Source organism: Budorcas taxicolor, chromosome 18 (genome assembly GCF_023091745.1).
Source record: "Budorcas taxicolor isolate Tak-1 chromosome 18, Takin1.1, whole genome shotgun sequence".
NCBI classification, from domain to species: domain Eukaryota; kingdom Metazoa; phylum Chordata; class Mammalia; order Artiodactyla; family Bovidae; genus Budorcas; species Budorcas taxicolor.
The window spans coordinates 10,085,576-10,111,896 of record NC_068927.1 but is presented as its reverse complement, the minus strand read 5'-3'; the positions used below and the strand labels follow the sequence as shown (position 1 = coordinate 10,111,896).

Below are 26,321 nucleotides of genomic sequence, written 5' to 3'. Positions count from 1 at the left end.
TCTCCAGTGGTCCAGGGGCCAAGACGCCACACTCGCAATGCAGGGGGCCTGGGTTGGATCCCTGGTTGGGGAACTAGATCCCACATGCTGCAACTAAACGAAAAATAAAAAGATTCTGCACACAGCAATGAAGATCATGTTATGTGCAGATCGTGGAATATCATTCAGCCTTAAAAAGGAAGAGAGTTCTGACACCTGCTACAGTGACATACCTGATCCACAAAGACATCACACTGAGCAAAATAAGCCACTCACAAACACAGCATCCTTCCACGCACAGGTGGTGCCCGAAGGAGGCAAATTCACAGAGACAGAAGGAAGAATAGAGGTTACCAGCACCTGCAGGGGGAAATGGGGTAATGGTTTGATGGGCAGAGAGTTTCAGGTTTGCAAGATGAGCAGAGCTCTGGAGACAGACGTTGATGGCAGCATGCCAACGTAAATGCACATAAATGTACCCTGAAAACGGTAAGTTTTATGTTACATAGTTCATCACAATGAATGAGTAATTTTCAGTCATAGGAAGTCACGGCAGGAAGAGATTTCTGCCTTTGACCAGCTTAGTGATCAATAAGCCACGGCTGACTGGCTCGGTTGCTCTGTTCAAATGACACCCTCTCGTGGCCTCAGCATCCTCATTAAATCCTCAGCATCCCAGGGGATGCCTAGCTGCTCAGTCTCCCAGCATTCATTCCATAACCTCTCCCCAGCTTACTAAGTCCAGAGGGCGCTCAGAACAGCGGCTGCCGCAAAGCCACTTCTCAACAAACGCCAGCTGCTGCCGTCTGGCCCCTCAAAATGTTGAAAGTGAAACACACATTCAGGCCAAGGAAAACCTGGGAGCGGGCACTGCCGAGCCAGCCCTCCCCGCCCAGAGGACGCTTCGCCCGGCTGCTGCGCCTTTGTTTTCCTCCAGGAGACGCGATTAACGTGGGCGACAGGAAAGGAGGGGAAACTGGCAGGAGTCAAGAGCCCTTTCGTGGGCTCTTTGGGCAAAGCTCCTTTGGAAAAGCTCCCTCAGGGCCTCCCAGAGCCACGTGAAAGGTGGGATTTTCCACGTGTCAACAGAGCAGCAGGGCTCAGCCCACAGGGAGGGAGGGAAGGATGTTGGGGTCGGGCAGGGACAGGGAACAGGGAACAAGGCATCGAGGCCAGAGTCAGACTCGCTCCCTGCCGAAGGTTCTGAAAAGCACTTCTCAATGAAGGACTTGCAAAAATCGTTCCGAGCAGAGAAAGCCGGGCTTCTGTTTCTTGACAACACAGAAGGAGAGCAGACTCTGGAACCAAACCGATGATGCCGTGTACCCCACCTCGTGGAGACAGGGCCCTGGCGGGCTCCCTCCGCCCGCTCTGTGCCAACCTCAGCTCTGAATCACCGGGCAGCCAGAGAAGGGAAATGGTCATGGGAAGCTCCACCCTGAGGCTGAACGAGCCCAGTGTGTACAAAGGCCCCCTCGTTTGATCCGCCTCTGAAACACCAGGCCCAAGCCCAGGGTGGACCACAGAGGATGCTGGCAGGAGAGGAGGAGGAGGAGGGGGAGGGAGGGAGGGGAGGAGGGAAAGGCAGATGGAAAGACACAGGGAGATGCTGGCTGACCTAACAGCATCAATTAACTCTCCACGCTTCCTGGCTGCCTGGTTATACTGTTTGCAAATCACCCCTTGGGGCATGAGTACAACAGACCACTTGAAATTGACAAGTGATGGGTGACGCTGGCCTGACACCAAAATGCCTTAAAGAAGGAAAGACGTTCAGGAACAAGCTGGGTAGGGACTTCCCTGGGGGTCCAGGAGTTAAAACTGCACTTTCAATGTTGGGGGCATGGGTTCAATCACTGGTGGGGAATTAGCTCCCACGCGCTGTGCAATACACGAGGGGAGCGTTGCAGAGGTTACTTGTTGCCTCGTGTATGAAGCTGACGTCTCTTAATGGAGAATGGAAGGAAGGAAGGACATTTAAAAATGCTGAAAGAGGTCTGATGTGAGGCTAAAATGATACAGTGACTGTCAAGTGCTGAGGACGGCGCCTGCCAGGCCAGGTGCTCCATAAACGGTGGGTTTTATCACCACACTATTAACAGGAGCTGGATCATAACCTTAAAAAAAAAAGTGATGAGAGGCTGTTCAACCTCTCCCTTAAATAAAGAAATGCAAATTTAAGCCAAAGCTCCACTGCTGCTTTTCACCCATCAGGTTAGCGAAGGTCAAAGTCTGGCGACACACGGTAGAGAAGAGTCCTCTGAACTGCTAGCAGAAACACAAACTGCCATCACCCCTCTCGAACTGTCAGACCCAGTGACGCCTGGCCTCTGGAATGCCTCTGGTAGGAATTTATCCTGTTCATATCTGTGTCCCGCACATTTACAAAAAAGGAGACCCAGGGACTTCTCTGGTGGTCCAGTGGCTAAGACCCCACAGTCCCAATGAAGGGGCCACAGGTTCGAGTCCTGATCAGGGAACTAGATCCCACATGCGGCAACTAAGAGCTTGCATGCCACAACTAACGATCCCACCTGTGCAATGAAGATGGACAATCCTGCAGACCTCAACTGAGACCCGGCCCCGCCAGATAAACAAATAATGATAATTAACAATAACAGTTTTTAAAAGGGAGACCTGAAGGTTTTCATAGCTTTATAATAAAGAAACAACCTGATGTTCATCGAGAAGGAAGTGGTTTCCCATCAATATGGCAATCACACCACATCTATCCAAGGACCAATCACATCTGTTCCAAAACTGTGTGGCATAGAGCCTTGTATGTGCCAAGAGGGAACCGCTCCAAGACGTGCTATTAAGTGAACCAGTCAGGGACACTGATTACAGGCTGTCACATCGCCTGCCGGGTGTTCACCCAGCTCTTAGAAGCATCGCCCCCGAACTGGGTTTACTTCCTGATGGTCAATCTCCACCACAAAGGATGGGCGGGCACCATGGGGATCCTGTTTCTCCCCGGGACACAGAAGATGCTCAAACGCGAAGGCCTAAGTGACGAGGTCCGAGTGCTTCACATAGCAGAGAAGTCCTCCCCACAGATGGAGTGGCACTGTCCATTGCAATGAGACCCCACATGGGTGGAGACTTTTATCACCACGATCCACACCACTGAGCACTGCATCTGCCGCCTTGTTAAGTCAAATCTGATTTCATGAGGACCTTTCCACAGCACAGAACTCACTCTGACCCCCTTGGGATATTTCAAGAAACGATGAGATGATTCAAAATGATCGGGAGGAAACCACAAAAATGTGAGCGAATCTCACCTGTTTCTCCTGGTTTGATCCACAGAATAAATCTGCTTTCTCAGCCAGCTGGGAAGAGATGAGACAAGACACAGAGAGTTAGAAAATCAGAAAGCTAGACTCACAAGTCCAAGGAATTTCTGTAGGATGGGACACAGACCCTGGAAATGAAAAGGAAGGTCCTTCCCACTCTCTAACACCAGCAACCTGGGAAGAAGCAGCTTCTCCGTGTGGGTGAAATGCCGCCCAGCCGAGCCAAGCAGCCCCGTGGCCTCACAGAGGCTGGATTCTTTAAACTGACAGTTCCCTCTGGTGCTCTCTGTTAATCTCCCAAAAAGCTGGTCGATATCAGAGGGCTCTGGTTCGCTGGATGGGCAGCAATTCATACACGAGCCCCACCCGACACCCATGACGCTGATGGACAGTCCTGAGAAGGCCCTCGTCAAGCCAGGAGGAAAATCCCAGACCTCGAGCCCGAGGTCCTCCTGTCAGTCAGCTTAATCTCTTCTTAAATCCTCTGAGAAAGAAGCCTCGGGCCCTCCCCTCAGACCCCACACCAGGACGAGTTTCTGTCTCAATCCCAGTGCACTTCTCACCCCGGCAGAACAAGGCCCAGGGAGACAGGCGGCTCTTCTGGGAGATGCTGGAGTGTCCACCGTCACTGCTGGATACCTACTGCATACAGGGCACTCCAGGAGCCCCCAAGACGAAGCATCTCCTTTTCCCTTCTTTCGCCATACTGGCTAGAGGGAGCAGAACAGGCACCCGAGTGAGCGACTACGGAGAGAAACAGGCAAAGCCATTACCTCTCGATGATGGTGGGGGTGGACGCGCTCATCACTTCCTGGTGTAAGATCTTCAAGCCAGACAGCCACTTAGCTGCATCTTCCTTCGAGTCGGCTGGAGAGAGGAGGGGCCAGAAATGCTGTGTTACTCCCTGGGAAGATCTCTGCTTGGAGACTCCCTCCCCACACAGACCACGGCGATGGGAGGAACCTGTGCTGGTTCCCGGGACCTGCTTTTTGCCCAGGGTGAGCCTCCTACAGCAGGAGTGACAAGCTGGTCGAGCTTTAGCTTTAGTCCTATACTAACAAACAAGAGGCAGAACTCAGGACAACTTGGACCACAATCCTGAGAGCCCTCGGCACCTCCCTTGTTTCCCATCAAGGCCAGAGAGCGGGCCGCCAAGTAGCCGAGGCTGCTGCCTGTAAGGGAAGCAGCAATGAGCGGTGGGTAAGAGCTTAGCATCAACCCCAAAGCCCACTGTAGCGCTTCAGGGCTGTGTGATGTTCGGCTGGTTATCTAACCTCCCTGTGCCTCATTTCCTCATCATAAAATGCAGCTGGCAGTGCAAACACCTGGTCCCGCTATTAAACATCTTTTCACACCGCCAGGGGCCTCGTTAGCCTGGACAGAGCATGCCGAGGCCTCTGCTCTCATTCTTCCCAGGCAGATGAAGAGAAAGGCATGGCTAGGAAGGGCGAAGGGAAGAAGCCTGGATCCAGCCATCAAGCTGGCATCCTGGGCTCCACATCTTGCTTGGGCTTTCACGGCCTCCCTACCAAGAAGAGCAACCAGGCCTCAGCCTGCAGCCGGGCTAAGTGGACAAAGCTCTGAGGGTTCAGGCTCATGGGCCCCTCTCTCCTGTCCTGTCTCTGCCTCCTGCCACACCCCCTCCATCAGACATGCACCCATCACTTCCCACATCCGGCTTACTATTTCCCTCCTCCAAGCCTGGCACATGCAAGGCTCTCTCCCTGGACCATCCTCTCTCTTTCCTCACAACTCCTACTGATGCCTCAAAACCCAGTTTAAGAAAAGCCACCTCCCCGGCAAAGCCTTCCAGGGAGTTAGGCTCCGTGTATTCCTCCAGCGCACTGTATTGCATTTGGACTACGGCTCCTATCAGACAGTACTCTAAGTCCCTGTCCACACATCTCCCCAAGTAGACCGTGAGCTCCTCAGAGGTGGTAACTGGGTCTTCTGTCTCACTTCAGCCCCACGGACATCTAGCACAACCCAGAACAGAGCATAAGCTCAAAAGATGCCTGAGGAAAGCATGAATGGGAAATTAAACCAACGAGAGTCATCGGGCCTGAAATTAAAAGTCCCTAATGCTACTCAGCTTCCACAGTTTCCACCCACTTTGGCTTACTTTTAATGCTACTTAGTTTCTCTCTTGTCCACCATGATTTTATATCAAGTTCTAAGTCAAGAAATTCTGGGGTTAGACCTGAAGGTAGCTATAAGCTTCTGCCCCTGAGCCAAGCACCTGAGCTTTCTCAGTTCTTCTCCCGGCTAAAGGCCTCTTTGACTTTCTGGAGGATTCACAAGGAGGATCAGACATCACACCCCCAGACTGTGTCTATGTGCATGTACTGTGTGTGTGCACATATCCATGTACGAGAGAGGAGATTTCAGGATCGTTCCTTCAGATCAGTTAAGCTGAATAAATGGTGCAGGCCACACTCAGCTGGACAACAAAAAGTAACCTGCCTTCAGTTCTCAGCACAGCATGAGCCAAACGGGCCCTTCACATAATCCTTTCAACATCCCCACGAGGTCAGCATGAGGATGAACTGGGTCCTGTTTTACGACTGGGCAAACTACAGCTCAGAGAGGCAGAGTCGCTTACTCAAAGCCACACAGCTAGAAAGAGGCAGGGTCAGGATTCGAAACCGGGATGCCCCAAACGCGCATTAGCAGGGGGCCAGGGCAGGGCATCCCGCTGGAGCACTCTCCTGGAAGGCAACCCCGGCGCAGGGAGGGGGAGCGCGCACGGCGGGCACCCACCTGCCAGGCTGAGCGTGCTGAGGACAAACTGGGTGCCGTACAGGATGGTGAGGCAGCACTCTTCCTTCTGGCGGACCGCTTTCGCGCGCTCGAAATCCTTGGAGTTCTTCCCCGGCCGGATCTCCTTTATCTCCATGATGTCCACTGAAGGAAAAGTAACAGCAGCCGGTCAGAAGCTGGACGTCACCCCACCTGAGGCTGCCGCCACGTGCCTGCACCCCAGAGACACCCCGCCCAGCGCTTCACTGCCCAGGGTGAAGACCAGCTCGACCAGCCCCGAGGCCCTGCCCGTTCACAGCTTTATGTGCAAATAATGAAATGCGTGTGGTTCTCAGGCACTCAGCGCCGGGAGAGCTGTGGTGCAGCAATGCTGAGAGCCGTCGCTCAGTCGCGTCTGACTCTTCGCGACCCTGTGGACTGTAGTGGAGGCCGCCAGGCTCCCCTGTCCACGGGATTCTCCAGGCAAGAATACTGGAGTGGGTTGCCATTCCCTTCTCCAGGGGATCTCCCTGACCCAGGGATTGAACCCAGGTCTCCCACACTGCAGGCAGATTCTTTACCGTCTGAGTCACTGGAGCAGCCCTAGATGACAGAAAAAGAGGAAATTCATCCTCCCTAGAGCCCCGGCCACGGGACTCCGACTTTCTCCTGGGCAAAGGTCAGGACGGCCCCTGATTCAAAGGTGAGCCCATGAGGGACCCTGCTCCTATCTCAGGAGGTCCAGTGAACTAAGGAGTGTCACCAAGAGACAAGTCCATCGATCCCTTCCTCCTTTTCTTCTGTCAGAAAAGCACCTCTTCCTGGGATGGACCCATTCCACATGCCTGAGATGAAGACGGTCCACCCCCCTCCCACCACAACAGGCCAAAGGAGGGGCCCAGGGTCCCAGAAATGACCAAGGCATCCCACCTCGTGGTCAGGATTCAGGGAGGAGCACACGGCCTAAGCTGGGCCCGTCAGCACCCTCCCAGGACTGACTTGGCCAAAGCCATTCGTCACATTTCTCCTGCTGCTGCTGCAGGCTGAGGAAACGTGAGTCGAGGGGTAGCAGGGTCCATGCTGCTGGGCACGCGGAAAGCAAAACGACTCAGCTCTGACGCACTGTCCAACTCCTGGGTCCGTTTGGGCTTGAAGCCTCTTCTGCGTTGGAACACGCTATCTATGTGACCTAATCCATTCTTTTTTGCTTTGGTCAGTGGGGAATTTCTGTCACGTGCAACCGTAAGAATCCTGGGGCATACACCTCCATTACTGCACTGAACAGAGAAACAGCAGAGAGAGGTATTCCTGGAAGTGAGAGGGTAGGAAAGAGGCCTCAGCTTTGACCTGGAGTCCAGGAAGCCAACAGACCCAAGTGAACCAGGGCGTTTCAGAGTCAGAGTTGAAGTAGGAGTAAAGGTTCACAGCTGTTCACACATGACAGCAGAATGAGATACGTGTGTGCTGAGTCATGTCCGACTCTTTGCGACCCCATGGACTGCAGCCCACCAGGCTCCTCTGTCCATGGGATTCTCCGCGCAAGAATACTAAAGTGGGTTGCCATTTCCTCCTCCAGGGGATCATCCCGACCCAGGGATCAAACCTGCATCTCTTGCATCTCCTGCACTGGTAGGCGGACTCTCTACCACTAGCACGACCTGAAATGGTATAATTTCGTTCTTTTTTTATGGCTGAGTTGTCCGGCCATCATCAGTTCTCACCATTTTTTTATATGGCCTCAATTTTGTTTTTTTTGTTTCGGTGTACAGTTTTGAGGAATTTGGTCACATGTATAGACTCATGAAGCTACCACCGCACACAGGGTGCAGAAGAGGGGAGATACTTACATTGGGGAGGAAGGGGGTGGAATGAACTAAAGGCTTTCCACTGTCTTACCATGGGTCTAGTCAGACTGAAAACAGTTCAGGGGACAAGAGTCATGAAGTAAAGTGAAAAAACTTGAAATAAACAGCATTTATTCTGCATTCTGTGCGTGGTGGTGGTTTCACAGGTCTATACATGTGAGAAAATTCCTTAAAACTCTTCACCGAAACAAAAACAAACCAAAACTGAGTCCACATAAAAAAATGATGAAAACCCATTATGGCCTGACCACTCAGCCATAAAATAGAACAAAATTATACCATTTGCAGCAACTTGGATGCAACTGGAGATTACCACAGAAAGTGGAGTAAATCAGAGAGAGAGAGAAATACTACACGGCATCACTGACAAGGGCTTTCTCGGTGACTCGGTGGTAAAGAGTCCACCAACTATGCACGAGACACTGCCTAGTTTGATCCCCGGGCTGGGAAGATCCCCTGGAGGAGGAAATGGCAACCCACTCCAGGATTCTTGCCTGGGACCCATGGACAGAGGAGCCTGGCGGACTACAGTCCAGGAGGGCTGCAGAGAGTCAGACACGGCTGAGCGTCGGAGCATGCACACATCACGTATATGTGAAATCTAAAATATGAAACAAACGAACCTCTCTATGAAACAGAAACAGGATCAGGGACGTGAGAGAACAGACTGGGTTGCCAAAGGAGCGGGGTGTGAGAGAGAGCTGCACTGGGAGCTCGGGATTAGCAGATGCAAACTGGCATACACAGAATGAATAAACTACAAGGTCCTACTGTGGAGCGCAGGGAACTATATTCAGTATGCTGTGATAAGTCATAATGAAAAAGAATGTATATACATGTATAAATGAGTCACTCTGCTGTACAGCAGTAACTGACATAACAGTGTAACTGAATTATACTTCAATAAAAAATAAATTTAAAAAATAACTAATTACGGTTTAAGAACATTTTACCAGCTCAATTTCCTGGGTTGATAACTATGGTTATGAAAAATGTTATCATGGGGGGAAATTAGATGAATGGTACCCAGAAACTTCGAATTATTTGAATCTACAATTTTTTCAAGCCAAAAAAAGTTTTTGAGACACTTAGCAATTATGAATGGCCCTATTATTGGGTGGGGTCTCTAAACCTTGGCGGGTAGAGAGGCGGGAGGTATAATCCCACCCTTCATCCAGCCCTGAAACCAGGGAATCTTATCTTTTCTTCTCTTCCTCATTCCTCAAACACCAACAACAAAACACAAAGGGACTTTGTGTGTGCTCAGACCCACCACCTTCTGAGAGGTCAGATCGGCAGTGCTTTAGCAGTTATCTGGGAACATCTAAGGTAACAAGGTCTGTTCTCAGAAATCAGTTACTCACCCACACAGCCAGTCAAGAGTCTAGCGACTTCAAGTAAATACTCTTTTTTTTCCCCCCTAGTTAGTCTAGCAATGATTATCTAACCATTCTCTTTCCCCATAAAATATTGCCAAGAGGGAATTTCTGAACTGGCCTACTGTGAGCTTTTTTCCTTACAGCAAAATTATAATAAACATATGACTGTTAAAAGGGGAAGGGGACAAGGACTTCCCTGGCGGTCTAGTGGTTAAGAATTGGCCTTCCAATGCAGAGGGCACTGGTTCAATCCCCGGTCAGGGAACTAAGATACCACATGCCACGTGCTGTGGCCAAATAAATATTTTTTTAAAAAAGAGGAAGAGGAGAGTTATGGGGACTATGGGACAGACCTTGATATGGGACAGAGTGGGAGACTGAGGGAGACAGACACACACAGATATGAACACACACAAACAGGGTCAACCAGGGTCAGGGACAACCAGACACAGAGAGAAGACAAGCTACCCAGACGAGGAGGGAGAAGGACGACCGTGCAACATACAAAGAGAGAAAGAGGGGCTTCCCTGGTGGCCGGCGGTTAAGAATCCGCCTTCCAGCGCAGCGGGCACTGGTTCGATCCCTGATCCGGGAACGAAGATCCCACATATCACGGAGCAACTAAGCCCATGCCCTCTGGGGTTCATGCACCAAAATTACGGAGTTCACGGGGCTGCAACACAGCACACGTGCCGCAACTAAGACCCAGACAAATAAATATTTTTTTTAAAGATAGAGAAAACAGGAAATGGGGAGAGAATGAAATACAACAGCTACTCTGATGACATGAACAGCCCCAATGACCCCTATACCACCGCCCCTCACTTCACTGCAAGCAAGCACCCTTTGGAGACCAGCCCTGTCCCAGGAGAGGGCTGCAGGTGTCCACCCTCATCGGCAGGCCTGGACACCTCCATGAGGTCATCCTGATCACTCCCCTCTTTGCCCAGATAAGTACTGGCCTATTCATCATACTTCTGGTAAGACCATGCTTTCTCCACTGGAGCCTCCCTTCCATTATCAAAGGTCAGCTGACTATTTGTGTGGGTCTATTTCTGGTCTCTCTCTTCCGTTCCATGGATCTATTATTTCCCTGATTGTCCTGATATCTATGACTTTACTGTAAGTCTCAGAGTGAGGCTGCAACCCCCTCTGACTTTGTCCTTCAACACTGCATTGACTGTCCCAGGTGTCTTGCCTCTCTACGTGAACTTTAGGATCAGACTGTCCAAATCTACAGAAGAACCTGCTAGGATATTGACGGAGACTGTGTTGACTACACTCGGCTGCAGAGAACTGACATATCAAGTCTTTCTATCCATGAAGGTGGAGTATTGATTCATCACGCTTTGTCAGCCAGACAATCCCCTGAATGTACACAGTCCCGGCCCCCAACGGTCTTACAGACACACTGAGTTCAACTGTGAGAATACAAATCCAAGCAATGATAACCATGTGCAGCTCTCACAGAGCACACACTATAACTCCAGGCACACTGCCAGTGCTTTGCACGAGTCATCAGTTGGCTCCCTGGAAAGCTCCTCACCAGCACCATCTGCAATCACAGGATCATCTGTTTACTGCCCATCCGCTCTCCCCTCCAAGCCCCAGCAGGACAAGGGTCGTGTCCACCCTGTGCACAGCCGCCTGTGTCAGAGCCTGGCTCAGGGCAGACACTCAGACTGCCACACAATAAATGAGAAGGTCTCCCAGGTGGCTTGGCTTGGCTTCCCCCAGAAGCAGATTCTGAGACCGCGATTTGAGCACATGCAGTTGCCCCGGGAGCAGATGCCAGGAGACACCAGCAGAGGCACGGGGAAGCAAGACAGGTGCTCTGTTATCAAGCTGGCATCCCAGGGGCACTGGGAGCTGACCCCACGGGGATTAGGAGCCCCCTTAGAGGCTGCCCCATGGAGGTGGGAGGGAGCTGGGGTATTTATCCCCCGACTTCCACCTGCTATTGGTTGATGACTGCTTCTGGAGGCCTTAACCTCCCCAGGCCCTGAGCAGAGGGCTTTAGTGTTCAGAGCAAAGTGCCTTCAATGTGCATCAGCGACCACTCTAGCATAAGGGTCAGCCCACAGCATCCTCTGCTGTGTCAGCTTATCAGTCTGGTAGCTTCTGCACTGTGTGTGCCCAGCCGCTAAATTGTGTCTGATTCCTTGCAACCCCACGGACTGTAGCCCACCAGGCTCCTCTGTCCATGGAATGCTCCAGGCAAGAATACTGGAGCGAGTTGCCATTTCCTTCTCCAGGGGATCTTCCCGACCCAGGGATTGACCCTGACTCTTCTAAGTCCCCTGCGCTGGCAAGCAGATTCTTGACCACTGAGTCACCTGGCAAGCCCGTAGTTTCTGTGCTACCCTCGCGGAACTCGGGGATCAGAAGCATCAAAGTTGCAGTGTCTCCAGTTCAGGCAGAACAGTGGGGGATGTGGACAGGCCCCAGTTATTGACAAGAGCAGCGTCTCTGGGCTCCCTGAGTGGAGCTGCTGCATGGAGACAGGACGAGATGTTACCACTTCTATACATTTTGCAGCCCTGAAGGTATCCCGGAACTACACAAATCAGTGCACTCTCTGAACCTCTCACTCAATCTCTTTTAAAATAACAGCTTTTTTAAGATACAGTTCAGGACTTCCCTGGTGGTAGAGCGAATAAGAATCCTGCCAACGCAGGACACAGGAGTTCGATCCCTGGTCTGGGAAGAACCGCCATGCCGCAGGGCAACTAGCACCGCGTGCCACAACTACTGGGCCCGTGTGCTCCAGCCACTGAAGACCGCACCCCTAGGGCCTGTGCGCAACCAGAGAAACCAGCACAGTGAGGGGCCCACGCACCACAGAAGAGGCGCAACTAGAGAGAGCCCGCACGCGGCAAGGAGACCCAGCACAGACGAAAACAAACGGGTTTTTTAAAAGGCTGTAGTTCACATGCCATCCACTTAGAGCAAACAATTCAATGGCTTCTAGTAGATTCGCAGGCTCGGGCAGCCACCGGAGTCAATGTTAGAATGTTTCCATCTCCACGAAAAGAAGCCCCTACCCTCAGGCTCCACATTCCCACGCACCCCCGCCAGCCCCTGGACACCACTCATTCACTTTCAGCCTACATACAGCTGCCTGTTCTGGACATTCCATAGAAGCAGAATCATAGGATATGCGATCTCCTTTCTGGGTCCGGCCTTTCCATTCACTCGGCAGGACATCTCCGGGGTCCCTCCGTGCTGCAGCACGCATCATTCTCATGAATGAGTAACATTCCATCACATGAGTCTTTTCTAACCATTTATCCACTGCTGGACATTTGGGTTGCTTCCGCGTTTGGGTTGTTGTAAATACCACAGTTCTGAACATCCGCATGCAGGCTGCTGCTTGAACACCTGTTTTCAGTGATCTTGGGTGTCTGGTAGCAGGGGAAACTGGTCCCCTATCGTTTACACCCTCAGGGCCACAAGTGTAATGGTGAAGTGCCCCCCTCACACCACGAGGCTGACCAGCCGCCAACCCGGGGCAGAAGTGGCTCATACATAGGTGGACAGTCACCTGTCTGTGTGGGCCTGTGGCTGGGCCTCCGTGAACCACCACCAAGTCCTTCAAAGCAGGCACCACCACCTTCCAGGCATTCTGGGCGAGCAGGGGCCACCTCCAGAGACACAGGGGTACCCACTGTCTGGCCATCCCTTGAATACCGGGAGCCCCAGAAAGGAAGTCCCTGACCAGTGGGAGCGGCTTTCTATTGGTGATCTGCAGAGGCTGATTCTTAGAGATAGAAATATCAGACCACCTGACCTGCCTCCTGAGAAACCTGTATGCAGGTCAGGAAGCAAAAGTTAGTACCAGACATGGAACAACAGACTGGTTCCAAATAGGGAAAGGAGTACGTCAAGGCTGTATATTGTCACCCTACTTATTTAACTTATACGCAGAGTACATCATGAGAAACGCTGGGCTGGAAGAAGCACAAGCTGGAATCAAGATTGCCGGGAGAAATGTCAGTAACCTCAGATATGCAGATGACACCATCCTTATGGCAGAAAGTGAAGAGGAACTAAAGAGCCTCTTGATGAAAGTGAAAGAAGAGAGTGAAAAAGTTGGCTTAAAGCTCAATATGCAGAAAATGAAGATCGTGGCATCTGGTCCCATCACTTCATGGCAAATAGATGGGGAAACAGTGGAAACAGTGGCTGACTTTATTTTGGGGGCTCCAAAATCACTGCAGATGGTGACTGCAGCCATGAAATCAAAAGATGAAAAGTTATGACCAACCTAGACAGCATATTAAAAAGCAAAGTCAATACTTTGCCAACAAAGGTCCATCTAGTCAAGGCTATGGTTTTTCCAGTAGTCATGTGTGGATGTGAGAGTTGGACTATAAAGAAAGCTGAGTGCCAGAGAACTGACGCTTTTGAACTGTGGTGTTGGAGAAGACTCTTGAGAGTCCTTTGGACTGCGAGGAGATCCAACCATTCCATCCTAAAGGAAATCAGTCCTGAATATTCATTGGAAGGACTGATGTTGAAGCTGAAACTCCAATGCTTTGGCCACCTGATGCGAAGAACTGACTCACTGGAAAAGACCCTGATGCTGGGAAAGATTGCAGGCAGAAGGAGAAGGGGATGACATAGGATGAAATGGTTGGATGGCATCACCGACTCAATGGACATGAGTTCGAGTAAACTCCGTGAGCTGGTGATGGACAGGGAGGCCTGGCGCGCTTAAGTCCATGGGGTCGCAGAGTCAGACACGACTGAGAGACTGAACTGAACTGAACTGAAGAGGCTGCAGGAGCCCTTTGAGCATTTTTGTTGACACGCCCAGCACTTGATCTTACATCACGTGGGGCAGCGGGGCACCTTCCTTATTGAAGGGTGGACCCACTGACCCAGGGGTGTGAGACAGCAAGGTGGGTTATGCTGGCTGCACTCGGCCAGGTTAACCCCAAAGTGCCTTTCTGACCTGCCACTGGGAATAAAACCCCAGTGCTAGGGATGCAAATCCACATGTTCCCAAGGGTCTCCCAGGTGCGGGAGACTTGTGTGTGGGTCCACACGTACGTACACACATGTGCATGCACATACTGTACACAGGTGCCTATTGCCATTCAAATGCTCACATATGAGTATCTGCTCTACGACCCCGATGCTGGGAAAGACTGAGGGCGAGAGAAGAAGGGGGCGACAGACAATGAGATGGGTGGATGGCATCGCCAACTCAATGGACGTGACCTGGAGCAAACTCCAGGAGCTGGTGGAGGACAGGAAAGCCTGGCGTGCTGCAGCCCATGGGGTCGCAAAGAGTCGACAACGACTTAGAGACTGAACAACGGCAACAGCGACGATTTTTCACCTGAAATGCACCACCTGGACTGCACACACCTGTGAGAGGGGCTTCGCGAGCAGACACCTGTGAAAATGGCACTGCGCACCAGTCTGCCCTGGAGAGGAGCACAGCCAGCGCTACTGGTGGCGAGAATCGTCATGCAGCAAACCGGTGTCCTGCCACCCCAGTCCATCTCAGGGCTTACTTCCGGCAAGCCAACTACCAACCAGAGTCCAATTTAGATACTCTCTTTAGTACTTTTAACAGGCGATTTCACTGTCGTTTCTATTAAGCTACAAAGTAGTTACATGACAGGAACAAAAAAATCAAAATTCAGAACCAGTACTGTCCAGCTTCATATACACAAGTAATGAGGTCATCAAAGCATCAAATCATTAGGTGTTTGTTGCTGTCAATATGCTCTGTATTCTTGCAGAAACATCTGATGGGCTGGTTTTTAGGTGCCTAAGGGTGTTAAGCAATACTGCGGAAATAGGCTGGGTTTTTTTCAGGCTGTTGGTGATGGGCCACCACTTGTATTCACGTAATAGGACATAACACATTATCCCAAGAAAGATGCTCTCCATTGCATCTTCAGGGATGCACTAGGCTCGGCTAAGGAGAGGTGCTTTTATTTGTACGTGTGCGCATGTGTGCGTAAAAGTGTGAGAAGAGGTTTTAAAAAAGAGAGAGAGAGAGGTTCCCACCAATGTGCTGACAGTAGGGGTGACTCACGGGAAGGGTGATGGGCAAACGGTGGCCGGGGGACCTTGACCTGCGTGGGCGGGAGTTTTGGCCAAGGGCTCAGGCAGAGCACAGACTCGATTACCGAGTGGGCTCCGGGGGTGCTTGTGTGGTCAGCTCTGCAGCCGCGCTTCCTGCTTGAAGAAGCGAGATGACACAGCCACAGAGGCGAGGTCTCAGCACAGCCCCCTTCCCGGCATCACCCCGGGTCTTCCCCAAGTCCGGCCACCACTACCCACCCATCACCTGCAGGCGCGCCTGAGGTTTTTGTGCCCCGTGTCAGTTGTCCCCATGACCCTGCTTTGCGACTCCTGTTTCCTTCCTCCTCTCACTCTTGACTCTGGGCCGCTCTCAGGCTGCCCCCCACACCTGGAACCTCCTCCTGCCCTCGCCTGGCCTTCTCCCCATCTCCTCACCCGACCTCAGGTGGCACCACCAGCCAATGAGCTTAACAGAACACCTTCAAGGAAGCTCCAGGTGTAACCAACGGGAAAAGAGACAGACCAGGCTCAGGCACCTCCCTGCACATGCCCACCGTCCCCCTTTCCATCTTTCAGTCATTCAACCAACCGGTGGGGAGTGAGCAGCCCGCTGAGTGCCAGGGAAGAAGCTGACAGGCACAGTCCCCATCCTCAGAAGCTCTGAGGCTGGAAGGAGGGACAGACCCTGAGCAGATTGGCACACGAGTGCATAAACCTCCCTCTGAGCTAAACACCGCAAAGGAGCAAGATCAAGTCTACACGGGGGCTTCGGCCCAGCAAGGGGAAGAAAGGCTACTCGAGGCTGTGAGCATCCTGGCTGGGCCTGGAGTTATCCTGTGAGGGGGTTGGGGGGAAGCGCTGGGAGGAGTCTGGACTGCAGAGACCCCAGTTCCAAGCCCAGCTCTGCTCCCCAGCGACACCTGGGAGCCTGGGCGAGTCACCTCCCTTCTCCCTTCAGCTGCATGCACAGTGCTAACAGCAGCGCCTTCCCTGAGCTGCTCTGCAAAAGAGATGAAATGGCAGTCACTGCAGTGGCCCCCGAGAGGTCTCAGAGTCGGGGTTAGCTGAGCTGTTGGGATGAACACTCTTTCACGGCATCTCTCAACAACACCTTCACCACCACTGCTGGTTTCGCTTTGTCTCAGTATTGCTGTCTCAGTGAAGGACACTGCTTTAAAAAGCCAAAGGGCATGGGGTTACTTTGATAAATAACTGAGATGCACCATGGAACACGCAGTTACAGGAGGTGCACGTGGGGCGCAGGAAGAGTCCAACTCCACAAAAATCGAGGAGACACGGCTTCAACTTCCACGCTATCACCCCCAGCTATGCACCTGGGGAGGAGTTCCTTTATTCTGACTTGGCCTCTACCTTCTCACAGGTGCAATGGGGAAATAACAACCATCCCATAGGTAGATATACCTCAAAGAACTTGGTAAAATGTCAAAAAGATGAGTTTTTTATATTAAAAATTATTCTGGGATCTTCCCTGGTACAGTCCAATGGCTAAGACTCTGCGCTCCCAACATCAGGGGGCCCAGGTTCAATCCCTGCTCGGGGAACTAGGGTCTGCGTGCCAGAACTAAGACCCAGCGCAGCCAAACAAATAAATATTCAAAAAATTATTTTAAAGGCTAGAGATGGGGAGTGAGGGGGGCTGCTCTCATCTTTCTTGTTGAAGAAAGCAACACGCAATGGATGAGACGGTGCTGACACCCAGCTGAGGACATTCGCCTCCTGCTTCCACACGGAGACTTTTCCAGAGAAACAACACTCAAACATTAAGCTGTTCATGGAAGACTCTGCATCCAGGCAAGAATGTTTGAAGGGCCGATTTATGGGTGTTTAAGAGTTTGAAGAGATCCTGGAGAAACTGACCGGCCTTCTCTTACCCTCGGGGACTCCCTCTCCCCCAGACACAAGGGAACGCTCTCCAGCAGGAGAATCTGGGAGAAGGAAGTCGGCTTGCCCAACTCAGGCTGCTTATCCAGCTCTGGTCCAACCTACCCCCTAGGAACCACGTGCCCAGCCCCACTCCCTGTGGCTTGGAGTGGACATCCAACAGTGCCCAGGGTGAGCATGTCAGGGGTCAGAGAGCAGTGCTAAACCAGATTCTCGGGGCAGCTCAAACACAGAGCAAATCTTCTCACAGCCCGTTATGAGTGACCTGGGAGTCAGTTCTTAATTGTGCTCGAGCTCAGGAGAAGATGACAGAAAGAGAAGCCTTGTGAACTGGCCAGCCAAAACATCAAACACCAAGCGTCAAATACAGCTCTTTAAGTACTCATTGTTTCAGTGTCACTTTAATTCGACGTTTCCTCTCTCCTGCTGAAAACGAAACAAGAATGATCCCACATGTCTGATGTGGGAGATGACTTTAACAGCATCTACATTCTTTTTATCTCTTAGTTGTGATGTGTATTTTTCCAGTTCATACTGAAACCCACCTAGCAGCCTCTAAACGGTGAGCTCAAAGTTCCTTCTATACAAACTCAAGTTTTAAAAAGTTGATTTTAAAGTATGTATTAGGTCTAGAAAACAGGTGGTATGCAGATACAACTAAAGTCACTAAGGAATTAAAAGGGAGGATTCACTCCTTTACGTGGGCGTGGCCTAACCAAATTCTCATTTTCTTTGCTTTAAACCCACTACTGGGGTTTCCCTGGTGGTCCAGTGGTTAAATTTTTGCCTTCCAATGCAGGGAGTGGGGATTCGATCCCTGGCCAGGAAGCTAGGATCCCCCATGGCCAAAAAGCCACATCCAACAACAGAAGCAATATTGTAACAAACTCAACGAGGACGTTAAAAGTGGCCCACGTCCAAAAGAATCTTAAATAAACCCAGTACTGTGAATCAGAATGGCATAGAAGGCCTTGATTGTACCAAGCCTATCTACAGATCTTTCCTCCCATTGGACTGACCATCTTGGGGTCTAGAGTTTTCTTGGAACCGTATGTGTTTCTGACACTATTTCTCAAATGCCCTCTGATTATCAGCGCAGTAAAGTCTGCCATATGGCATGGTGCTGGTACTGTTTGTCTACTATTTACCTTTAAATCAACTTGCCTTTTCATCTGAGTATTCTGAGTTTATGTCTTAGGTAAAAAGAAAACCAGCCCCATCCATTGTATATCACGCTGCTGGTGTTTAGTCGCTAAGTTGTGTCCGACTCTTTTTCGACCCCATGGGCCTCCAAGCTCCTCTGTCCATGGGATTTCCCAATCAAGAATACTGGAGTGGGCTGCCAATTCCTCCTCCAGGGGATCTTCCCAACGCAGGGATTAAATCCAAGCCTCCTGTATGGGTAGGCGGATTCTTTACCACTGAGCCACCTGCGAAGCCCGGATATCATAGGAACTGTAAAATAATGCAGTCAGTAGAAATGGGACAATGTTATTAAAATTCTGCCTACAGTTGATGCCAAAGCAAACCCTTGGGTGCTTCTGAGTTACAAGAAGACAGAGCAGTTTTCAGACGGCGTGAGGCCAAGTTCACCATACTCAGTCACAGAAGGACACAGAAGCAGAGCGGTGGTTTCCTCGTGGGGACAGTGGGCACAGAGCTGGACACGTGTAATCTGAGCTCATGCCCACCTCACTTGCATTTTTTCCCATAGCTAAGTTATATTTTATTGAAGAAAACGTACACCTTTCAAAATGAGATGTGTCAAAATTTTAGAAATGGAGGTGGGTGTGGTTATTAAGAGGTATGCTGATGGCAATGAACCTCGAAATCTTGTCCGAGGTGGGGGACGCAGAAGGTGGGGGATAAAACTGTACAGAATTAACACATAAATGCATACAGAGTATAAAGGAAACCAGGAGACTTCGCTGGTGGTCCCGCGGCTGAGACTCGGTGCTCCCGATCCAGGGAGCCCAGGTTTGATCCCTGCTCCGAGAACTAGATCCCACATGCTGCAACTAAGACCCAGCGCAGCCAAATAAATAAATGTTAAAAATAAAAGGGAAACTGGGGACATCCGAGTGAGACGGGCCAAGAACTGATCAGGGCCAGCGTCCTGGCTGTGACGTCACATTACAACTTGGCAGGATGTTATTAGTACTGGGGGAAACTGAATACAGTCCACACACAGATGATCCTCGGAAGACCTCAATAAAAGTTTCAGTTAAAAATACAGAGTATTTAGAAAGAAACAAACCAACCGTGCTAGTACCACACAGATGTTCTCCTTGACGTGCTCAGAAAGACCAGAAAAGAACTTTGGAGGGAACGGTGTTTCCAGCACCGGCTCCCGTCCCCGGGGCCTGAGTCAGTCTCACAGGGGGCACTGGGGACAGCACCCCTCACCCCTCCCTGTGGACTGCTCCTCTCTCCACCAGGATCCATACTATTTCTAGCTGGACCACAAATAGACGCACATGGGGCTGCCTGATAACCAGTCACAAACCCAGAGGAAGTGGCCTGCAGGGGGCCCATGACGGGGCCCAGCCTGGGGGCCCGCTCATTCTGCAAAGGCCGAGGACGGCTGCCAAGAACACAATTTCAATGAACGTCCGGGAGGAGCCCGAGCACTCAGCACCTGCGGAAGGACGGCGTGAACTCCCCTGTGACAGCAGCCTCTCATCCCATCACCCCTCCCTGACCTCAGTCCAACCAGTGTGCGAGCACGCTCGGTTGCTCCGTCACGTCCGACCCTTCGCGACCCCATGGGCTGTAGCCCTTCAGGCTCCTCTGTCCATGGGCTCAGGCAGGCAGCACTGCACATAAACACATGCTCATCCTTCGTGTCCGACGGTTCTTTTCTTATCATTTTTTTTAAACAGGAAAAGAAAGGTTCTGAGAATACACAATTATCTCAACTTTGACCACTTTGTGTAGAGAAAATGCTCGAGGTCAACTGATGTTAAATCCTCCGATGGAAAATGCTGGCCCTCATCTTTCTACCAGGGACCTCTTGGCTTCAGTGGAAATCCAACAGGCACAAAGGACAGGAAAGCCACATTCACAGAAACACCAAGTACGGCCAGCCAGGCACCACACCAGAGATTCTGACACGCGCATGTGAGCAGAGATCGTCATCTGTGTTCCAAAGATGGGGAAACTAAGACAGAGATTCATGACTTTCTAAGGCCACCGCCAGGCTTCCCAAGTGGCCCAATGGTAAAGAACCCACTTGCCAAGCAGGAGACGCAGGTTTGCTCCCTGGGTTGGGAAGATCCCCCGGAGGAGGGCATGGCAACCCATTCCAGTATTCTTCCCTGGAGAATCCCATGGACAGAGGAGCCTGGTGGGCTACAGTCCACGGGATCACAAAGAGTCAGACACGGCTTAGCAACCAAACGGCAGCAAACGAGTTCACCACCACCATGGTGCAGCCAGGACTTGAACCCTGGCAATCCACCTCCCAGCAGGCACTCTTAACCCCTCCTCAGGGAAGGCCAGCTCCTCTCCTGGGAAGAGCCCCTGCCTGCTCAGATCTTCCCCAGCCCAGCTGTGTCCCTCGGGGTCCTTTGTCTCAGGAACATCCTTGCTCAGATCCCGGCTCCGAAACCCCTAGACACAGGCAGCAGCAACTCTGACAGGCCACCGTCCACCAGCCACCAGCCACCAGCCAAGGATAACACTTGGTATCCGTCACTTCAGAGGCGCCTCCTGCAGCCCTAAGGGGTGAATGGCCACTGTTATCAGCACCCCCATTTTGCAGAGGAGGAAGCAGACTCTGGCAGGTTGGGTGACCCAGGTCCAAGCCCTGCCAGTGCAGCCCCAGCACCACCCAGGCAGGCTCCCCAATTCCACCAGCAGAAAGGGGGAGCCCTGCCAAGGTCAAGACCCAAAGTCAAAACACCTGAGCTGGACAGTTAACAGACAGGACCCTTCTTATTAGGTGCCAGAGCTGAGCTCACCGGCTCCTTACTCCTCTCAACCCCAGGAACAAACTCCCATCTTCCAGACTCAACTCAGGAAGGTGAGGTCATCCCCTCATGGCCGCCTGGCCAGCCAGACCATGACACCAAAGGCAGCAAGGCATGAGAGGGCATGAGCCCCCACGTGTGACATGGGGGTGTCGCACAGAGAGAGCCCGCCGCCCAGGGGAGCCTGCCTCTCTCCTCTCCCCACTTCTGTTTCGGGGGACGGGCAGCTGCCATGATGGTCTCTAGGAAAACCTTCAGGGTGAACAGGACAGATACGGACTCAAGGGGGCTCTTTGAAGGCAAGTCTTGGCGGGCTTTGGAGAGAGAGGCCAGAAGCACTCAGGGCTCCCGATGCCAAGCTCAGTCCCCGGAGGAGAAGGCAGAGACCCCTTTTCACCCTGCTGTTGACCAGGACAGGCCAGGAGTCGCCAGCGGAACACTCTCCCAGTCTCCAGCAGGACCTGGGCCATGTCGGCAAGAAAAAGGGTTCAGGTGCTTAGGGACCCGACTGACGGAGCCACTCAAGGGGAAGGGCCCCGAGGGACATGGGCAGCCTGCAAGAGAAGGCCTGGCTCTTCCCGGAGCCGACCCGGGGCCCCGGGGGGTGAACGCAGCTGGGGAGCAGGAAACGGCATTCATCTGGCTGGGCCCCGAGTAGATGCCCCCCTCCTCCAGGAGGCCTTCCCTTCCTCTTCTCAACTTCCCCTTTCCTGGTTCTCACTACACTTTCAGTAATGACTCGCTGCTCTGCTTTACTGCTACGGCCTTGACCCAGGCCCTGGCCCCAGGAAAGCTGGGCCCCCTGGGAGCCTTCAGAGAGTTACTGGCAGGGACGCCGGACGTCCCGGCGCAGGGGTGTGGGGGTGCTCACTAGGCACCCGTGGGCTCCCCTGCTGGTCCCAAGGCGAGAGGCCCAGTTCTGCCTCCTTGTTCAGCTTTGCAGGCATGAGGTCTGACCCTCACAACGCCCTCCATTGAATCGATGTCAGACTGCCCCGTGAAGTTTGACTAACCTGGCCAGGTCTGCTCAAACAGGAAAAGGAAATCATGCGTCAGGAAATATTCCTTTATCCCCTGCTTGCTCCACCTGAGGATTATTCCTAAAAAGCAGCTACCGAGTGGAGCGCAGGCTGGAAGAGGGGTGCCCACTGTCTGTTAGCACCCCAGGAATGATGCTAAGAGCCCCCCAGGAGGAACAGGGTGTCAGGCACCACGTGCATCTCCTCCTCTGGGCAGCCATCGGACCACCACCACATTATCATGATTACTCCCATTTAACAGAGGGGAAGACTGAGGCTGAAAGACAAGAAAGCCCACAGTCTGTTAACTATCTCAAGGCTCCCAGGCCCCATGGTGGGACATGACCCGCCCCAGCAAGACAGCTGCCTACAGATGTGGGTCCCTTCTGCAGGGGCAGAGAAGGGGCCTGAGGCCCCTGCTTTGCCTTTGCAAATGAGTTTTCACTGTGGTTAACAAGCCAGCCCTTCATTTCCCCACTAGGCTCAGAGTTTTGCAAACCAAGGCTGGGGAGGAGGTGGCAGTTCCTGTTACAATGAGCTAGAAGGTGAGAGTCTTCCTTCCCCTTCAGAGAGGGCAGGATGGGGGCAAGAGGGTCCCCCCAGCACTCCAGGCCAGGCAGGTTCACCTGCGTCTTCCTGGCACAAGGATCCCGTGTCCAGCCTGGGGCTATGAGCACTTGTCTGACTTCACAGCCCAGAGCGGAAACCCACAGCCTGCCTCCTCTTCATAGCATCTGCCAGGGAGTCAGCCTGGGCTCCCAGCTGGAGCTTGGGTCAGCGGATGGCCGAGTCCCTGCCCCACAGTCATGCCACCCACACCCCCACCAGCTCCCAACCCCCCTGCAGAGAAGAGACACCATTAAGTTGGGTCGGGCTCATGGAGGGGATGCGAGGATTGAAGGAGGAGACAGCTCATGGCGCAGAGCTGCATCTGGCCCAGTGCCAAATGCCTGCTGCTGTCGTCTCAGGTCACCCAGCGAGGGGAACACCCAGCCACTCATCCCGTCGGCAGAGGCGCCGAGGCTCCCGGGCCCGGCACAGGGTGGGGGCCGGAGATCCAAACAGACCAAATCCCTGCCCTCAAGGAAGGACATTCTAAGGAGGCTGACAGATAAATCCACACACATCTACCATCCAGGATGGCATCAACAGATCAATGCACATGAGTCTGACCAAACTCCAGGAGATAACGGAGGACAGGGAAGCCTGGAGTGCTACAGGGTTTCAAAGAGTCAGACACGGCGGAATGACTGAACGACAACATGATGCCTGCTAGCGAGAAGGGCTGCAAGAAGTAAACCAAAGCAGAGTGAGGCCCAGGGCTTCTCAGATGGCGCGGTGGTAAAGAACCCACCTGCCAGTGCAGAAGACGCAAGAGACACGGGTTTGATCCCTGGGTCGGGAAGATCCCCCGGAGGAGGGCACGGCAACCGGCTCCACCCAGTATTCTTGCCTGGAGAGTCCCATGGACAGAGGAGCCTGGTGGGCTACAGTCCAAGGGGTCGCAAAGAGTCGGACACGACTAAGCACACAGGCTCAGAGTGAGGCCTGGTGGGTGATGGGCAGCATGAAGCTTGAAAGAGATGCCCTCTAAGCTGTGGCCCGAAGGAAGCGAGGGCAGATCCATGCAGACGTCTAGATTAAAACAGCAGGGGGAAGGGTGGGGGGATGGGATCGTTAGGGAGTTGGGGGATGGGATCGTTAGGGAGTTGAGGGATGGGATCGTTAGGGAGTTGGGGGGATGGACATATACACACTGCTATATTTCAAATGGGAAGCCAACAAGGTCCCACTATAGAGCACAGGGGACTCTGCTCAACGCTATGTGGCAGCCCAGCTGGGAGGGGAGTTTGGGGGAGAAGGGATACACGTATACGTATGGCTGAGTTCCCTTTGCTGTCCACCTGAAACTACCACAACATTGTTAATTGGCTATACCCCAATATAAAATAAAAGTTTAAATTAAAAAAAAAAAAAAGAGCAAACAGCAAGCACTAAGGAGCCAAGAGGGAGCTGGGTGCGTTCTGTCCTGCACGCCGCCAAGCTCTAGACGTGAGGAGCAGGAGGGCGCTGTGGACGCACGGCCTGTGCCCCCAGAGCCCCGTGGCCCCCAGCGCCTGCCCACCTCACCTCCCCCGCCTGGACAGTCCAATCACACCAGCCCTGCCTCGGTACAGTCGGTTAGCCCACCTGCCTGGAGCACACACCTGCATGGTCTTCGCACCTGCCTGGAGCCCCATCCCAACAGCTTTCTCAGCCCTCTCCACTGTCCATCCAGCTCTTTCTAGGGTCCTCTGGGGTCAGCTGCGACCCACAATGGTGGTCTTGCCATGATTTATGGACATCTACTAAAAAAGCTACCTAGATAGCATACTGAACAGCATATTGAAAAGCAGAGACATTACTTTGCCAACAAAGGTCCATCTAGTCAAGGCTACGGTTTTTCCAGTGGTCATGTACAGATGTGAGAGTTGGACTGTGAAGAAAGCTGAGAACCGAAGAATTGATGCTTTTGAACTGTGGTGTTGGAGAAGACTCTTGAGAGTCCCTTGGACTGCAAGGAGATCCAACCAGTCCATTCTGAAGGAGATCAGCCCTGGGATTTCTTTGGAAGGAATGATGCTAAAGCTGAAACTCCAGTACCTTGGCCACCTCATGAGAAGAGTTGACTCATTGGAAAAGACTCTGATGCTGGGAGGGATTGGGGGCAGGAGGAGAAGGGGACGACAGAGGATGAGATGGCTGGATGGCATCACTGACTCAATGGACATGAGTCTGAGTGAACTCCGGGAGTTGGTGATGGACAGGGAGGCCTGGCGTGCTGCGATTCATGGGGTCACAAAGAGTCGGACACAACTGAGCGACTGAACTGAACTGACTAAAAAGCTGTCTCCCTCATTTCTGTGTCCACAGCATTCAGTGCCTGTCACCAAAGAGGGAACTCAACCAAGAAGCAGAACAAGGACCCTGGAGAGTGACCTAGCAATCAGCGATCACATTAGAAACACAGGCTCCCTCCCACCTGGCAATTCTACCTCCCTGGGTCCATCCACCTGCAAGAAACCCCACCTGTACTGAGGGCAGTGTAACTCACAACTGCAGAAGGAAAGAGAATCAATGTGCGTGTTCAACACTGGAAATACGAGCAAACGGGCTCTCATCATCAATGGATCCGTTTCCATCAATTTAAAAAAAACAGACCTATACATAGCAACGTGGATAAATCAAAACAACTCAATGCAACGGGCTGCTCTGGATGGATTTTGGAACAGAATAAGAACACTTGTGGAAAAACATTTGTGGAACATTTGTAAGATCCAAATAAAGTCTGAAATTTAGTTAACAGTCATTCACTGATGTTATTTTCCTGGTTTGGGCAAATTCATCACACAACAGAAGGTGGGAGTCTGGGAGAAAGGCACATGGGAACTCTGGATCTTTGCAACTCCTCTGTAAATCAAAACCTATTCCACGACTTCCTGGGGGTCCAGTGGTTAGGGGTCCTGGAGGACCCAACATTCCACGGGGCAACTGAGCCCATGCGCCCACCTCAGAGCCTGAGCTCCGCAACAGAAGAAGCCACGGCAATGAGAAGCCCGAGCTACACCAGAGAGCAGCCCCCACTCGCCGCAGCTCCAGAGAGCCCGCAAGCAGCGACGGAGACCCACACCGCCATAAAGGAATCAAAAGCACATCCTCAAAACAGCCTTTCCAAAAGCTTAGCTTCAAGAAACGCTGAGCAGGGAAAAGCTGCTGAAGTTTGAAATTTTATACAAATGGTAATGACCCATTTAAAAGACACAAGTCAATTGTCACGGGTGCCTGTGATGCCAGTTACCCCAGATACAGAAAGTTTAAGACATAAAAGGGTACATACCATCACAAAATGGTTATTTCTGGGAGAACTGACAGAGGGATTTATAGCCCTTTAACATTTAATAAAAAAGAATCTCCATGCTCCCAATGTGGGGGGCCAAGACTCGATCCCTGGTCAGGGAACCAGATCCCACATACTGCAACTAGAGACGCTGCATGCCACAGCTAAGACCCAAGACGGTCGAATAAATAAATATATTTTTTTAAAACTTAAACATGTTATTTATTAAAATAATTAAACCAAAGCTCA

General features: G+C 52.1%; 1 protein-coding gene across 1 annotated transcript in view; it reads right to left on the bottom strand.

Moving 5' to 3' along the window:
- PLCG2 (phospholipase C gamma 2) overlaps positions 1 to 26,321 on the bottom strand; it is a 150,146-nt gene that overhangs the window by 84,684 nt on the left and 39,141 nt on the right. The window contains exons 2-4 of the mRNA XM_052655699.1: positions 6,036 to 6,179; positions 4,049 to 4,142; positions 3,264 to 3,311 (exon numbers count right to left, since the gene is read on the bottom strand). Of these exons, the coding sequence (XP_052511659.1) occupies positions 3,264 to 3,311; positions 4,049 to 4,142; positions 6,036 to 6,179 (286 nt within the window). The remainder of the gene's footprint in view (positions 1 to 3,263; positions 3,312 to 4,048; positions 4,143 to 6,035; positions 6,180 to 26,321) is intronic.